Source organism: Polypterus senegalus, chromosome 3 (assembly GCF_016835505.1).
Source record: "Polypterus senegalus isolate Bchr_013 chromosome 3, ASM1683550v1, whole genome shotgun sequence".
Taxonomy (NCBI): domain Eukaryota; kingdom Metazoa; phylum Chordata; class Cladistia; order Polypteriformes; family Polypteridae; genus Polypterus; species Polypterus senegalus.
Window position 1 is genome coordinate 72,311,273 of NC_053156.1, and position 18,116 is coordinate 72,329,388.

The following is an 18,116-nucleotide window of genomic DNA, read 5'->3' on the forward strand; positions in this document are numbered from 1 at the left end:
CTTTCCCCAAACAAGAAACAGTCTCACCGTGTTTATCCTCGGAATGCAGCGTGATCCTGAACCCCAGGGTTTTGAGGTGCAAAGCTGTTGTTTTCGGGCATTGAAAGTGGCAGGTAGACAAAGGTATGAATGATCTGAAGCGGTGCTTTCTCCTGTTTCTGTAGTGGAATGACGATCTTGTAGAACGAGATGTTTTTTTATTTTGTTTCTGTCCTTCTGTTTAAATAATGACTGATCAGGTGCAGGTGATTGGATTGACAGGACCCATCATCATGCGGGGCCACGGTTCCACAGAGTTATCCTTCCCAATTGTTTCCAGGGGAGCATATTTATATAGACACACACACACACACACCATGTAAACAGGACAACGCTACAAAAGACTGGACTCGGCACAAAATTAATTTACGAAGATGTTAATAATGTAGCACCTCTACAACATTATGTGCTCAGTGGGGGCTGTCCTATCCAACATTGGCTGCTACTGCTCTGTGGTGTTACATTGGCATCATAAGCATCATGGGGGTCTTGGAAAAAGAAAGTTTGCCTAATCAGGCCAGACTGCAAAGTTACAGGGAAAATTTTGGGTGAGCCTGGCAAATTCCCTGAAAAAACGCCACCTTGGCACTAGTGCTTAATGCTGTCTCAATTCGAATGAACTTAAAATGCAGTTTTAAGATGTTCTCCCACTCAGAGGTAAAGTTCTGACTTAACAGAAAGTTCTTCAGGACAACCCTAGGAAATCTGGAAAAGCAGAATCCACACATGAAGAAAAAGAGGGATTTGTGAATGTATGCCAAGGTAATAATATGGAGAAAGTCCTGGTTGGACTTAATATTGTAAAATAATCAGATAATTGTGAAGAGCATAAATATTACTACAAGCATATCTTATGTGTATAAGCTGTGAACAATGAAGCTTTCGATGTTTGGTAGGAAGGAACAAGTGAAGGCATGATAGACTTCCATCATATAATGTTATACTGTACATTAAGCAGAGTTTGGGGATTTTCCTTCTACCCCTAAAACATGTGCTTGTTGGGTTAACACAACTCTCAGTTCACCCAATAACAGTCCACCTCTAGGGTTGGTTTCTGCTCTGTGCCCATGTGATGCCAGGAGAGTCGGTGGCCTCCATGAACTGAATGGTACTAAGTAGGTTTTGGGTGGATACAGGGATAAATTGAAAGATATAAGAAAGTAAAATTTCAAAAAGCAGAGGAATCCAGTCAGTCCATCAAGGTGGGCAGCTAACAGTTAAGTGGTCTCAATACCGCAACCCAGTATGCTTTAAAGTTGTCGAGGATTCTGCAGTTTTATCTCTTTGTTTAAAGAAGTGTTTCCTGGTTTTCTTCATAATTTACCCTTAATTTGCGCCGCTGTCCCTAAATCTGCAGTCGATCATTTAATTGCAGGAATTCTGCTTTATGGATGCCCCCGAGAATTTTAAAGGCCTGGATTAGTTTCTGGTGCAGCCTTCACTGCTTGCTACATTACAAGACCTAGACATGGGCTGCTTGTGTCGGCCAGTTTCTCTGTCTTTATGCCCTTGTGTTTAAAGTCCGATAAAAGCATTTTTCTTTTTGAGTAATGCCCATGTTCTTCATATCATCCTTTTCAAGGGTAAGATTATGAAACAGGAGGTCACAAAAACAGAAAATCTTTTTTTTTTTTATTTTTGAGTTCTGTTTTTTGCTGATATTGCATGGACCGATTGGACAGTTGTAAAATATTTTGATGTCACTGCTGCGGCTGAAGCGTCTCCAGAGGGAATCCTTTAGTACTGTGCCTAGCAGATGAATTGTAATCAGTTCCATTATTCTCAACATTCAAGTGAGCTGTGGAAGAAATAACATTTCAAGAACAAAAAAAATGACACACATTTTTGCCCAACAGTGGATCATTAATATATTTACACATTAATATATATTACCTCCATATATCTTTTTTCGTGCAGGGATGCTTTAGAAGCGAATAGAATGAATTTCCATTGCAACCTGAATCATACCCAAGTGGCAACCAGCAATGCCAATGCATTTCTCATTCGTTTCTGAGATTTCATTTTGTTATCAATAAGCTTTCAGTCAATTGCAAGGTCAAGGGCCTCGTCCTATTGCTAGTCATGAGACATTGCAGCCGGCATGAATGCTTTTAGCATTCATCACAAGGAGCAAAAGGTTTGAAAAGTTCTCGCCGGAGTTTAACGGCTTAGATCTGCATTTGTGGGTTTGTCACTTGATGGTTTCTTATCGTGCGGCCGCCAGTTTAACTCCTACCTCTGCCTGCTTGTGTTTTCCTGAGCAAATTACAATCACTTCTTGGAAAATGATCATATTTAATCATAATACAAATGGATGGACAATGGGAAAGGCACCCATTTCAGTTCAGGCTTGGGAGGGCAAGTAGTAGACGTAAATGAGGGCCTCATGCCTAAGACTTCCTTAAGCCGTTTCTTACACAAAAGTTGGGATGTAAAAAAGTTAAAGAACGTCTCGACCATCTCTGTGTCGCAGGCACACTGTCTTGGTGTTGGCATTTTAGCAACTCCAGATGGCGGGACAAAGAAGTAAACGGAAATTCTCATCTCTGTGCATATTTCAGTGACACATCAGTCATATTCTGATTCTATCCCAGTTAATTAGCATGTTTATTAGCTCGTCTTCAACTTTGCTCAAAGTGCTTAATGTTTATTCATATTTTGTCTATCAATGGCGTGCTGTGTGTTGTACAACATAACCGCCAATGGCAGCATTACCAAGAAGCCTACCATCACACACACAACATGACCCAGAAGTCGTCTTTCCACACTATTTGATAAAAACAAACGAATCGATATTTGATTTGGGTGACCTCACAACGACGTTAGTCAAACGCATATTAGTTGTACATTAGCCGAATGAAAGTTACCAAAACAAATTCATTCTGCGCATTCTGCGATGGCGCCTTTATCACAACTTGTCAGCCCCCAAAGCTCTCCAGAGTACCTCTGTAACCCATTGTGAAGTGTCAGAACCAAAATGGGAGTTAAACTAGTGATTCATTTCCATTTTAAGCACTGATTGTACCGTCCCATACAGACGGCAACACTCAACTACGGGATGACTGTAAGATTCTGGACCGATCAGCCAGTTCACGCTGAAAAACACCAAATAGCCTACATTTCTTAAAACCTGTAACGGGACAAAGGATCATGTGATTTCTGTGGGTCTCTGCAATGCAGAATAGTTGTAACCTGACTTATACGCCGGTCATCATCGTCATGAGCCCAAAAAATCGTTTTGACCCTGAAATCTCACTCCTTGTGCAGCCCACCACACTACTGTTTGGCTGCACTGTGACGGCTTGTCCTCAACATACCAGCCAAATGCGGACTGCCTCTGAGACCCGAGCAAGGACAAGATGAGCACAGAGATGTCCCGGGCCCTGTCCCCTCATTGACACAATGGCAATTCAAAGCTGTTTGGATGCTGTACGTCGATTCCAAAGAGACACATACAGTGAGTAGTACAATATTAACATTGACTCGACAGTCATTTTCTTTTTTTTTATTTTTGCTCCCTCCACTCAGCTTCTGTCACTTGCTTCTACTACTGTTTGCGTGTTTTGTTTGTGAATCCCAAAGAGAGACCACCAAAAAGAACGTTTTGGCAGCCCTCCACTTCAGTCAGCAATTCTTTAAGTTCACATTCACCGAAGTTTCATCTTCTGCATTGTCCTGTGGTTTGCTGTAAAGACGTCAGTGAAGAACACGGCCAAGTTTATTTGGTGATTAGATCATAAATATTCAAGAAGGGCATCTTAAGCTTTACGTGGTTACTGGTGGGAGATGATGGAGTGGCTAAAAGTGAGCCTGCATAATTCGTTTTAACCGCCATGGAGTTAACCCCAAGTGTGACACGGGCTCGGAATTCTATACAATCACGGTTATCTACGAGTTACACTCGACGTGACATATGATGATATTTTTTGTAGTGTTAATTTGAAAAACTCTTGAGACAGAATTCTGCTGCTGTCTGATAGATGAAATAATTTTATGTTGAAAAAGCAGGAAAAAGGGCGGCGCGGTGGTAGCGCTGCTGCCTCGCAGTTAGGAGACTCGGGTTCGCTTCCTGGGTCCTCCCTGCGTGGAGTTTGCATGTTCTCCCCGTGTCTGCGTGGGTTTCCTCCCACAGTCCAAAGACATGCAGGTTAGGTGGATTGGCGATTCTAAATTGGCCATAGTGTGTGCTTGGTGTGTGCCCTGCGGTGGGCTGGCATCCTGCTCAGGGTTTGTTTCCTGCCTTGCTCCCTGTGTTGGCTGGGATTGGTTCCAGCAGACCCCCGTGACCCTGTAGTTAGGATATAGCGGGTTAGATAATGGATGGATGGATGGTAAAATGGGGAAAAAATTAATATTTCTCTCTTTTTTCCGCTTTATGGTAACTCTGTGGCAGCTCATCAATATTCACGAGTGGGGCAGAGATGCAAAAGGAAGGCCATAAAGGAAGTCTGAGAATGAGCTGATGTTGAATCATTACTCGAATCGAGCGATAGTGATGACAACGTGAATTGGTCATTAAACACAAACACAGATGATGCATATGGCAGTGTATGCCCAAACCGCCACGTTATGCCCGGTGAATTTGGTTATTGTGGTGCAACAGTAGCTCCGTGACAGAAAGACCAAGTGATTGTAATTAAGTGGACAGATAAGAAAGATGTTTGCCCGCTAAGCACTGTTCACAAATCACAATGTGGCAGCTGTCAATGTTCGTGTCGAGGGAAATGTGGAAGTCAACTAAGTCTTGAGTGGTGGCCTTCGATAACACAAGGGGTGCGTCGATTGTGTAAATCAGGAACAGACATTCTACCCTGCATTGCAGAGGCAGCAGAAAATATTAGGAGAAAAGTGTGAAAAGAAGTCCTGATGGCAACATTAGGCTCGGCGCTGGTGACAGACTCAAATCCCTTGAAGGACGTCTACTAAATCTGCGTCAATACAGCAGTGGACCCTGGACTTACCTTTTCCTACTGTATTTATGCTGACATTTTGGAATTTACATTTCTGTAATAATAACTTCACATAATAACTTTTTTTTATTGTTGACAAAAATCTCTTTTTTTTTTTTGTGGGATAAACACAACTCTAAAGAAGTGAAGTTGATTTGAGATTTATAAAGGAACTTGGTGTCTTCTGCATCCAGCCCTGCATGTAGGCCCTCCAAACCTGCAGGGAAGTACCTGGGGGTCTGTGACAGAACTGGCACTCCAGCCACCATAAAAAACCTCCCACTGGTTCCATTCCATCTGTGGTGCTGAGGTGTCACTCATTGAATGGCTGCACTCGGGTCCTAATCTGGGATCTTGAGGTAGTCTGTCATGTGGTGGGTGCGGCACTGCGCTGTATCCTCTCTCGGCATGGGATGAGGGTTATGTACGCTTCCAGAAATCTAACTTTATTCATTTGTGTATGTACGTCCCCAAGTGGAGGAGTTCAAGTATCTCGGGGTCTTGTTCACGAGTAAGGGAAGAATGGAGCGTGAGATCGACAGGCGGATCGGTGCGGCATCCGCAGTGATGCGGGCTCTGCATCGGTCTGTCGTGGTGAAAAGGAGCTGAGTCGTAAGGCAAAGCTCTCAATTTACCAGTCGATCTACGCTCCTACCCTCACCTATGGTCATGAGCTATGGGTAGTGACCGAAAGAACGAGATCGCGAATACAAGCGGCTGAAATGAGTTTCCTCCGCAGGGTGTCTGGGCTTTCCCTTAAAGATAGGGTGAGAAGCTCAGTCATCCGGGAGGGGCTCAGAGTAGAGCCGCTGCTCCTCTGCATCGAGAGGAGTCAGATGAGGTGGCTCAGGCATCTGATCAGGATGCCTCCTGGATGCCTCCCTGGTGAGGTGTTCCGGGCTTGTCCAATCGGGAGGAGGCCCCGGGGAAGACCCAGGACATGCTGGAGGGACTATGTCTCCCGGCTGGCCTGGGAACGCCTTGGGATTCTCCCGGAAGAGCTGGAAGAAGTGGCCGGGGAGAGGGAAGTCTGGGCCTCTCTGCTTAAGCTTCTGCCCCCGCGACCCGACCTCGGATAAGTGGAAGAGGATGGATGGATGGATGGATGTACGTCATTTTTGGCTTTCAAGTGTAAGTGAAATTTTGGTATGGAATCTTTGCAAGGTCTTAAAAATGAGACCCCAGGTCATTTTGATAAGTCCAGTCAACCTAATTGTGAGTGTCTTTAGGATGAGAGTGGAAACCAAAGTGCAAGTAAACTCCCATGCTGCCACAGGGGGAATTCCACACAGATCATCAAAGGGCCAGAACTCAAAGTGAGCACCTGTAACCACCATTGTCATGATGACAAAAACTTTAAACCGAAGACCCAGGCGTGTCAGTAGGTCATTCATTGTGGCCCAAACAGCTCAGGTGCTGGATTTGAAACCATACGTCTGCTGGTTGAGTCCACGACTCTAAAATGCAGTGTGTTGGTGACTGAACAAGGAAAATCTAAAGAAAGATAAATTATACCAACACATGTTATCAAATGAACCAAAGTCACATGCTAGTAAAGTGTTGTGGATGGTACTCACTATGGGATGGTCTTGTTTAGGACCTTTCTTTGTAAGAAGAAGCTGATCTTGCCAGTCAAAGGTGGCAGTCAGGCTCATCTTGGCCTCCTGCTGTGCATCAATAGCTCTGTGTTGACTTTTCTGGGCTGCTGGCCACAGACACATTTCAACATGAATTCAAAAGCTCTGGTTGAAAAGTAGTTGCAGTTTCATTTCCTGTTCTCACTATTTGCAGCCATAAACTTGCAATAAGACAGAACATTTGTCGCTAGTGAAACAGAAAGCACAAAAGTCACAGAAAAGAGGTGATCCAGAATATAATATATAGATACTGTATATACCTGTATATATATATATATATATATATATATATATATATATATATATGTATATATATACATACCTGTTTGCCATGTGCATCAGAAGGTCTTCTTCCAGGTTCCTCCCAGGCATGTCTTACTACTGTGGGCTGATAGTGAAATGATTTACATGAAAATGAATTTGCAGCAAAATTCAGCGTTTCGCTTCACAAAACGAATGGAGTTTTGCTTCCAGAGATATTCTGTCCATTGGCACAAACTGAAGGGTGTTTATTTCCTGCCTGGATGACTTCTCATGCATCAGTTCTGCATGTGCTTGCCTGTCATTTACTATTTAAATAAAGAAGAAAAACAGACAGTCCCCGGACTCATTTTCTGTCACCTGTAGACATTTTGTTGAACCATCAAGTGATTGTTGTATTTGTTCTGCTAATACAAAGCCCACTTTGCCGTGGTAATCCCAATCCTAAAGGTGCATCGGAGGCAGAACTTCCTCTGAAGAGCCACATCTTGTGGTGCATGTGACAGGAAGGGGCAGTTGCTAGGCAACCAAGGGTAGGCGGGACAAAAGTGTATGAGATGAGGCGCTTCGGTGTGTCTGCATGTGGAAAATATGCAGCATATCATATTAAAAAAAAAAATAAATAAAACATACCGCGACTGAGAGGCATACATAGAATTACTTGTACTGGTGGGCTGCCAATTTCCTGCGTTGTGCCATGGGGGGAAAAAATAAAGTGCGAACAAGTCTTCAGGGAGTAATATTACTTGTTTTCTACTCCAAAAACCCTTTAAACTCCCCACAAAACACTTATTAGTGACATTTGTGTTTTACTATTTGGAACTCATTAACGAAATTAATTTGTGTTTTGCGAAACTGTATGCAAATCGATAACTTCCCCGTTTCATTTATCACTGTCTGCTAAGAGAAACCTTATCATGAATGAAATACGATTGTTTGGTGAAAACAGTTCGCATTTTAATCATCCTAACAAAGTGTATCCTCCGTAATGTGTTCCTGAAAGCTCACGTTTTTGCCGTTCCCCGAAGTCTGTGCTCTTAGTCGATCGTTTGTGAGATTTGTGCAGTCTTGTTAGAACGTACTTTTCTTGTGTACATCAATTTTTTGGAAGTTGCTTTTAATAAATGTGTCTGCTAAATAAAAACTCTAGTAAGTTATAGACATTGCTATTGCTGTGTGCCACCTGGTGACTGTGAAAGTTACATTGAGAGTAACCGTTATTTTCATTACTTTTTATTTGTTTTAAGGTTCTATCTATGAGATGTTTGGGAATGAATGCTGTCTTCCTACTGGTGAGGTTATAAAGATTATAAGCATTAAAATCTCAAAAGTGTCTGCAGAAATTCACAATGAAGATGAAGACAAGACATGTTTTGATTTGCCACTAGACTTTCCAGGTAAGATCTTTTTCAGTAGACAATCTCTCTATTAGGCGATGTGAAAATATTATAAAAAAAATTTGGAGGTGAGCGTCAATAGGCTTTGTGCCCTAGAAACCAAGTTACCCAAACTATTCTATAACATTTCAGTAATTCTTTACTGCTCTGATGCTGATCTTTGTGATAGGTCATTGTGATAGCAATTTACAAGAAGAATTCATAATTAATTGCAGAATTATGGTATATGAGGCTTCCTCCATAGTGCTTCTTTCTGTTCCAGGATTTGGCTCAAAGACTAATCAGCACATCATCATCTTATAGCAGGCTAAGTTTTGAGTTTGGTATTTTTTCTGTCCAGCCATTTTAGCTCCAGACCGTTCTCAAGAAACCGTGACACACAGACACACACCCATCATCGAGATATCAGTGTTTTCGGTAACAGGGGACCTTAAAACAACGAGATCCATCGAACACCGGAGATCAAAATTTTTGACGAATCTAAAGCTTTCTCCCCCTCTGATGGGTTAGATGTTAGGGTTAGGCATTAGGGTGCAAAGCAGAAAACAAACAAAAAAAAAAGGTCTTCTCTAAGCATGTGACAGGTGGCTTGAGAATCAATTTAGTATCTCACTTCAGATCTTTAACAGATTATTGGAGAAGTGAAAGTGTTGACTTGCAAAGGAGAAACCTGGCAGCAGGTGCCTGAAGAAGTCGGAACACCACAAGTCCTCTTTTCTCCTCTGCTCCAGGCACGCTCTCCAACTTGTCTGTGTGGCAGGAAGAGGGGAGGATCACAATGAAACTCTGTGCCCACCAAACTTTCTGAGCCCACACAACCTCAGGCAAACGCAGGCTGAGCTGCACAGATTTTGTTATTTTTCAATTAATGTCGTCAACTACAGCACACACTTTCTGGATTTTTGCATTCAGGACCTGCAGCTCTGCATTTCTGGCTCTGTTTGTTTTGGGAGCTCACCTTGTAGCTTGAAGTAACATGTACAGTATGTGCTGTTTCAATTTAGTTACTTTCCTCGACACTCCTGCATACAACATGGTAATGCAAGTCTGATTTTATTTTAACTTTATAAGGGGTTGTTATTGCCATGGAGGAAAAACGGGCATCCCTTTTAGATAATAGAATGACATCTTGCCCGGCTGGAAGGTTATAAATGATGGACCAGCAGAAGCTGGAGACCAGGAGCAGTTCTGTCCTCCAAATGGCAGTGGTCCTCTCGAGGTATACCAGTTTGGATACTTGCAGGAGTGCATGAAGCTTGGAGTCCCAGAAGTGCAGCCCTGTTGGTGTCTCTGGGTGCCATGAGAGGGCACTGTCAAGGGATCATTTCCCCAATTCCCTAGTGACCTGGAAGTGCTTCCAATAGGGTGCCCCAAGGTACCAGAAGCATTCTATGCTCCTGCTTAAAAGGGGTCCGTCACCTCACCTCGAGTCAGAACCAGGGAGCATCAGACGACACCTGTAGGGCAAAAGGAGTCTTGTGATTGTGTAATTATCGCCCAGAAAATACGAAGTGCAATAACAGTTCCTTTATTTGAACCTGAAATGATGTTGGGAGTTACTGTGTCTGGGGTTTGGTGCTTAGTGGCGTCCCCTACTGGTTACAAGGTACACGATGATATTGTTCAGAAATGAAGAGCGATATACACTTCTTATGTTACTTGAGAATTTAAACTTAACAAACTAAGCTGCTTTGTTTTTGCCTCGTGCAGAGTATGAAAGGTGAAACACTCCACTTGTTAAGATTTGTTGGAATGTCTCCACTTTAGAGAAGAAGAAGAGGACGTTAATGAAGAAGAGATTGCTTGTTATTTGTCAGTGATCTACTTTTTCTAATTACTGCATTACTTAGATCCTTAGAGCCACAATTTCACTTCACCATTGGCAGAACTCAATTTGCTGCAGTCCTTGGGACTTTACATTAAGAACAATAATAAAAAGCAGAGATCTTATAGATTGAACGTGTCTAAGCAATCAAAAGGGTGTCGCACTCATAGCCACCGGCAGCAGGATTGTCTTGCTCCATATTTTGTAAAATTTTGTTATATTTTTCTTTCTTTTTTTATATTTGTCTGTTCTTTCCTATTCTTTTTTGGGAATTCAAGCAGTTTCATTAAAGAACCATTAAGAACAAATCAAATTAATAATAATATATTGAACAATTATTATAAAAATAAAGGTGAATAAATCAGACTCTGTAGCTGCATCAAAATCTCGAAACTGAATTTTTTGGAGGATTCCAATAATTTCCCCATACTTCGTATACGAGAAAGTCAGGGAGGTCTAAAATGTGGAGATTCATCATAATCTCGACATCAAATTTTTGGACGATTTCAATTTTTTCCCTGTACTTCATATATGAGTAAGGGAAAAGAGGAGGTATTCAAGAAAAACGGCTAAAACTTTGAGGAGTTCGATCTCCTTTACCGACTCTTAGAATGTGAACTGTTCAGTCTGTCCAAAACGAAGAGGGTGAAGTTCACGCAGGTGTAGGCTTTCAGGCCAGCTTCAGAGATCTGGGAATGTGTGGCATTTACAGAAACCTGACTGAATGAAAACGATTTGGAGGACCACTTGAAGGTCGATGGAGTTGGTGCACCACTTCATGGATGTACAGCATGTGTCCAGTCTATGGAAACGGGCAACTGTTATTTCATTAGCAAAAACTAGACACTCAAAAGCATTAAGTGACTTCGGACCACTGGCCTTTAACTTCTCATATCATGAAATCGTTTGAGAAGTGAATTAAACAACAACATCTTAACAAAACCCAGGCCATACAGAGCAAACAGGGGGATGCCGCAGCAACACTTCTGAATTTGCTGTACGAGCACTTGGAAAAGGCCAAAAACCACACCGGGGTTCTGTTTAAGGATTTCTCGTCAGCTTTTAATACAATACAGCCTCAAACTTCAGTTGACAAACTGATCAATAAATTCTGTTCGGACCCTCACTTGCCAGGGCAGATTCTCAACGTCTTAACTCATAGAACACAAAGAGTGAGTGTCAATGGCAGTTTTTCTGATAGCCTTAATACATCTAGCGGGACACCTCTAGTTTGCGGTCAGTCACCTCTTCTGCTTATCGTATACACACATCACTGCAGGAGTTCACACAAAGACAGACAGATCCTGAAATCTGCAGATGACTCTGTCATTGTGAGTCTTCTGCAGAGAAGGAGGACAGTCATGGACCTGTCGATGAGTTTGTTTAATGTTTACAGGTACGTATCTCTAAGACCAAGGATATGGTTGTAGACCTGAGGTGCTTCCTTCCTCCCACTATCTCAACTTTAATTTAAGGGAATACAGCGGACATGATAGAGCACAACAAAAATCTACGGACAATCGTTGATATCAGATTAACCTTTGACCTTAACACAGAACAAACCTGTAAGAAGCGGCAGACACATCTTTTCTTTAAAGTGGACATAACCAGAATGACACTTTTTTATTGAAATTGTCTGCTTTTATACTGTATGTTGGTTTGACAACCTAAAAATTACATTTGTAAAGATGAGCAGTGACATTTCTGGTTCGCAGCAGACTTCTGTCGCTGAGCTGTTATAACAAAGAACGTCGACTCACTTCTGTCAGACAGTCACCATCCTCCTTTTCCTAAACTTCAGTGGTTGCTATCGTTCTGCAGATTGAAGTTTCCAACGGTGAGGAGCAACAGATTTCAGAAGTCTTTCATTGAATTCTGTTACTTGTATGGATGCTGCTAAATACTCAGTGTGTACTATTAATGGTAATTATTCGCCTTTGTCTTCAGTGTGTACTTGTGATAACGCCGGTTGTCAGCTGCTTTGACTTTGCTTATTTCCTTGTAGCTCTGTAACAATGTCTTCAATGTCTTATGTTTTTGTGCTTTCCTGCTGCAAACAGATTTCCCTCTTGGATAATAAAGTCTACCTAATCTGAGCCAAAAGTCTATTCTGGTGACTTTGAAAATTGTGAAGTAAATTCTGTCCAGCTGTCTTCCGAAGATCATTTTTCCAGTACCAAAGGGCGTGCTAACTGACTATAAAGAAAGAGCGCTGAGTCCACGCCAGAGGCCTGCTACTAAATCAACAGGCTAAGGTTTAATGCGTAGAATGAATAAAGCTCGGCAGGCTTATTTCCCAGGTGTCCCCTTACTTTCTAGTTTGACTGTATTACAATGCCATTCTGTGCTTACATATGAATTGTTCCTCACTGACCTGTCACATGAAATGAATGCTGGAAAGTTCCAGCTCTGAGACTCCCAGGAATGCTATGGATGGATTTGGCCCTCTGCTTACTTTTGTCAAGAGGTTTTCCGTTTGCCAGTGTTGCACTGCCCAGAATCGTTCTTGTTCATTGCCAGTTCTGTCAGCATATCTGAACCACTTAGTAACACAGATATTGACTATTGGAGAAGACCACTTTGTGTCTTTGCTAATTGTTTTATCATTTTCAGCCTCAAAAACTGTAATCTTTTCTAGCTCACGAGGCTCTCATTTTGTGAATTTACAGTCCTAGTTTATTTGTTCTGGTGATCTGGGCTGTAACAGCAAGTCCTACAGAACCAACTGCTTGCCTTCATTATTGCTCACTTAAAAAACTAGCTTATAAAATGTGTAAAAATATTATGCATTCTCAGCATAGCTAACACTAATTTTAAATTTTGTCACTTTAATCATTTTTACACTAAATGGCTACAACAGATGTCAAAGGGTTGGGGCACCACACTCAGGACCCCATAGAACTGAAGGTTTGTAGGAAACAAATAAGCACACAACAAGTTGTCTTTTAAGTCCACAGTTCAAAACAGAACTAACTCAAAGATGGCCAAAATGCTGGTCATATGGCATCTAGGAGGGTGGACAATGGAAGTGACGTCAGAGGTGGAATGGCTGTCAGTCTTCTGTTCTATAGAGGGAGGGAGAGAGAAGGCGTTCGTAAACAGCGCCGACCCCTACTTCGGCTAACTACCATCACCAGAGCCCTTTAGCTGTTTCTGCGCATGGCACAGGAGACATTACTTAACATTGTGCCTTAACGATTGCTGAGGTTTAGGGCCTAGCGCTGCTTCCCAATAAGAGCAAAACAAGTCCAAAACATTTTGAAGGAAGCCAGTCATGCAGACTTTTAAAAAGTGGACAAACACTAGAAAAGCAAATGTAAGATACAAAAATACAAACTGTTACAGGCAGGAAAAAGGAACATTAATTATAAATACAAGGAACAGGAACAGGAAGCAACCTCTGAAAAGGGCTTCATGACTACGTTGTCATCATCCTGGCAATATGCAGAGCTAATTAGAAAGATAAGTAAAATGTTAGGCTATAATGTTAAAACTGCAGGATGTAAGATGTGGTATGGGGAGAGCTGCTGCCGATTTCAAATCTCATACACAGTCGTCGTCTAAGTGGTTTTACCGCTATGCTGTCTGCTTTTATCTCTGAATTGGATTAAACAGATTAATTTGATAAAATACATATTGCATGTATGCTACCGGTCAAAAGTTTCAGAACACCTCAGTCGTTCCAGTTTTTCTTCAAATTTAATCAGCTGAAATACAATGGATGACATAAAATGGTGAAAAGGTAAGCAATAAGCAGCCAGAAGTTTGACTTTACAGTTTAGGTTAGCAAAAACTGAAAAAAATGAAATTTCAGAATATTACAAATGGGCCGCATTCAGGGAACTACTAATAGGTTACAGCCTACAGATGTTCTGCAGCAATTAAAGTCAATTACGCCTTCCAAGTTGAAGCAAACAATTTGCACAGGTGTACCCACTTCTGCTGATTACTTCAATATTTTCTATCTGTCTTCAAGCAGAGTTGGAACAGACTGTGTTACTACACCCTCTGAACTCCTACTTGGACAATATTAGACTATAGAAAGTTGCAAATTCCAGTGATTAATGGCAAGAAAACGACAAACAACAAATGAAATTAGACAGGCCATTATTAATCTTAGAATTTGTAGGCCTTTCATTTTGAGAAATTGCAAAACAATTCAGTGTCAGTGAGTCCAGTAATGTCCTACACAATGCAAAGGCAATTGGAAACTGGAAGACACTCTGATAGAGATCTGGCAGACCCAAAGTCACAACCCAATCAGAAGACATCTCTGAGGGTGACCAGCTTAGCGTGATCACAGGCGCCTTATAGCACAACAACTTCAAGCACAGCTTAACAGTGGTCGAGAAAAGCAAGTCTCAGTTTCTATTGTGGAGAGGGGACTGCAGGTTTGACGGTGTAAGTTTGGCAGTAAGAAAGCCATTCCTTAAAGGACAAAATAGGGCCTTGAAGTACTGGCTGTGGGCTACTGCAGACTGGAAAGAAAGTCTAATGGACCAATGAGTCAGAATTTGAAATCTTTTGTTCATCACACAGGATGACTGCTTCAAGTTAAGTTGAAAGAAAAGGATGGTTCCTCAGTGTGCGGATGGTCTGAGATTCTTTTGCTGGAGGCAGAGGTGGTGACTGGCATTCTGAATCAAAAGGGTTACCCCATTTTGGCTGTTACATCTGCAAAAGGTGGCTACTTTGATGAATCAAAAATGTACACTTAATGATTCCTTGGCTTATTTTGGGCTTGCTAACACCCGGGTGTCCATTACAATACATAACTTCAAATGGTGTGGAAAAATTCAAAAGACAGACAGAGAGGGTATTACAGTTTTATTTCTACAGATTAGAGGTATGCAGATCTACCGAGACCTCTTGTTACAGACCTCATGTGTGTGTTGTAAAGTGTGGGTCACAGAGTTGTACCAGAGACAGGCAGGCAAGTCCAATAAGATAACTTCATTGTTGAAATTAGGCTGAAGCACTCCCAAGGCTTTATTCAAAATATGAGTTTTTCTTCAGCACACTTCACACACAAAGTGTAGCGGCAATTGCTCTGCTTCAGCTCGCTTTTTCAGGTTAAAAGAACACAAAGCCTTCCTTGTCAAGCAGGTTCAGCAGCTGAGAAGCTTCGGGTGGGTCAGATGTAGTCTGAAGAAGAGAGGACAGGAGTGCAAGAGCATAAGCTTAAGGGAAGGCTCAGCTTTAAATGTTCTAAGCACTGCGTGAGAAGCACGTTATACGGTAAAGGTGCCGCTGATCCTGCACACGACTTCTTTATAAGTGTGTTTGTTTCTCGTTGAAATACAGTTTAACAGAGTCGCTGCATGCAACTGCTGGTGATGACACCCACCATCTCGGACACAGTATCATTCACGTTTGGCATTCTGAATCAAAAGGGTTACCACATTTTGGATGTTACATCTGCAAAAGGTGGCTACTTTGATGAATCAAAAATGTACACTTAATGATTCTTTGACTTATTTTTTTTATTTTTGATTATTTATTTGTTCTGTGCTTTAATTTAATGACCCATTAAGATATTAAACTGCAAGAATTTCCATAACAACTGAGGTGTTCTAATACTGTTGACCGGTAGCGTATGTATGTGTGTATACAAAGGCATTACATTACCTTTGAGGGTCAAACTTTAGCATGCTAGAGAAACGTCATGCTGGTAATGTTGTGTTGAAAAGTGAAAGCCACATGCCAAATGCTTATTTGATTCTATGCATTGCTACAGGCTACATATAAAGTTGTAGAGGTACTTGTCCTGTTAGCGTAACGATAGCCAGTGGCGGCCCAATCATAATCTTACCAAAAGAAAACCTATAACCCTGCATTGTGACACGGAAGTCACTATTGGCACCCATGAGAGTCCAAACGCTTCAAGAAAACCAACTTTATTCCACGCCAAACAGGAACAGTCAGAGTGTTTATTCAAATGAGAGCTACAACTTCAATACACAGAGACACAGCGACGAGCAGCGACGAGACCAGGTCAATGGCCCGGTTACAATGTTCCCCACATCAACCATCGGGTGACAGACGTGTTACGTAGGGATGTTCCGAACTTCCAGTTGGCTCAGTGAATCCACGACAAACAAGCAACCCTCGACAGATGCATCAACCGCATTTCAGCATGCAGCACCGTTGGGGAGGGTCTCAAAAGACCTCAAAATCTCATAACGTATATATTTGTAATGAACGCCATGATGGGAAGACTTAGACACCCACAGTTTAATCCATCAATCAGTGCATTTATTAAACAAAGATCAATTATAACCCGTACTTCCAAACGCTTCCTTGCAGAAAGTTCCTACTCGTACTGTCCCGCTGCCTGGACTCACTGGGAATGCTTCATAAAATCAGAAATACATGCTGTCATCAGTCATATTTCACATCCAAATTACACTACGCGCATCCTTTTTATACGAGCTTGCAGCATTCTTGTGATTTTTTGGAACCTTGGCCTTTTGGGAATGTTTGCCTTCTGTGTGGAAAATTACCTTGCGTGCCATTTTGGTATCTTTTGTTGTCAATCTCATGTTCAGGACTGTACAAGCTGGACCTTCAGTAGCATTTGTTTCATCTTCTCCACCTCGGTGTGGTCCCGACGGTGCTGACTCTGGATATCTTAAGCCTTGGAGGTGGAGCTGCCGTACATGGTGATGGTGTCTGCTTGCTTAAAAGTGTCATTGTCCCCAGTTTGTGCCATCAATCACCTAAGTGGAAGTGGCAAAGAGTAAAGGCACAGGACTAAAGAATAAATGACACTGAAGTGGATAGATGGATAAGAAAAATGAGAAAACATATAAGACACACTGGAGTACATAGTATAAGTGTGCAAACAGAAAGATAATAAATTCTATTTCGGCCACTAATTGAAGAATATACATAATGGCTGCTCTACACTCTCAGTCCAGTTCATTCTCTTACATTTGACAAACCTTACTGGAAGGCTTTCACCAGACAAAGGCAGAAAGTTTGCTGTCATTTATACTGCAGCTTTTTTACTCTTTTTTTTTTTTTTTTAAATTAAACTTTGCCTAAGTTTTGGGGCAAATTATTAAAACATTGCATTCACTCAGATTTAATTTACTAGCATGAAGTGTTGAAGATAATATTGTCTTGCACAGAATTAGCTGCAGGCAGTCTGTGAGAAAGCAAGGATTTAAGCTAAAATGAGACAATATTGAAGTAAGAGTAAAATGTAATTATAAAATAATAACTATTTGTTACACTGAAGACTAGAATGTATATTAAATATTTTCCCGTTAATTAAAATTAAAATAAAGACATAACATCGGCCAATTGTAGGAATCAGTTTCATTTCGACCGGTACGCCAGACCCAACGTTCTCCTTCATTCCACTGAAACACTGCCATCTAGAGCTCAAAGCTCAAATTTCCACAATAAAACCAAACACAAACTTCATTTATTTTAGACTTGCTGTTGAAGAATAATAAAGACACTGAAGAAATGGAAGTTTTAGACTAGAAGGTCATCCATGTGAAAACATGAATACTTTGGCCAGAGTTTCAAGCACGTCTTTAACTTCCACATGAGAAGCAAAACTAGCAGAGGCCACTAATACTGATTCAAACTAAAGTCCTAAACATTTGTTTTGAGTACTTTTTAAAAAGTTACAATAGAATTTTAACATAAGAATGTCAAGTAATACAACAGCTTATGCAGTTAACCAGAAGCATATTCATGAGAACGGACGTCAAACTGCAAACCGCTCTTCATTCTTTATCGCTAATCTGAATTGTGGTAAAGCAACAAGCACATTCGTCTTCTTTCACTTTAAAGAACTCGTTTTATACATTGTGATGTGGCAATTCTGCCACTGTTCGTATTTGATTGACCAACATAAAATGCTGTTGGCAATGTGCTATTCGTTCTTGCTTCAACACTGAAATGTGGAGAAAGTGACAAATGCAGGGTCTAAAGGATGGGATGCTGTACAGTGAAAAACAACGAAACCTGTTTAAGTGGCAGAAAGCCAGAG

General features: G+C 41.4%; 1 protein-coding gene across 2 annotated transcripts in view; it reads left to right on the forward strand.

Annotated features, from left to right (window-relative positions):
* themis (thymocyte selection associated) overlaps positions 1–18,116 on the forward strand; it is a 137,108-nt gene that overhangs the window by 38,834 nt on the left and 80,158 nt on the right. For both annotated transcript variants that reach the window (XM_039747492.1, XM_039747493.1), the window contains exon 2: positions 8,134–8,283. In XM_039747492.1, coding sequence (XP_039603426.1) covers positions 8,134–8,283 — 150 coding nt within the window. The remainder of the gene's footprint in view (positions 1–8,133; positions 8,284–18,116) is intronic.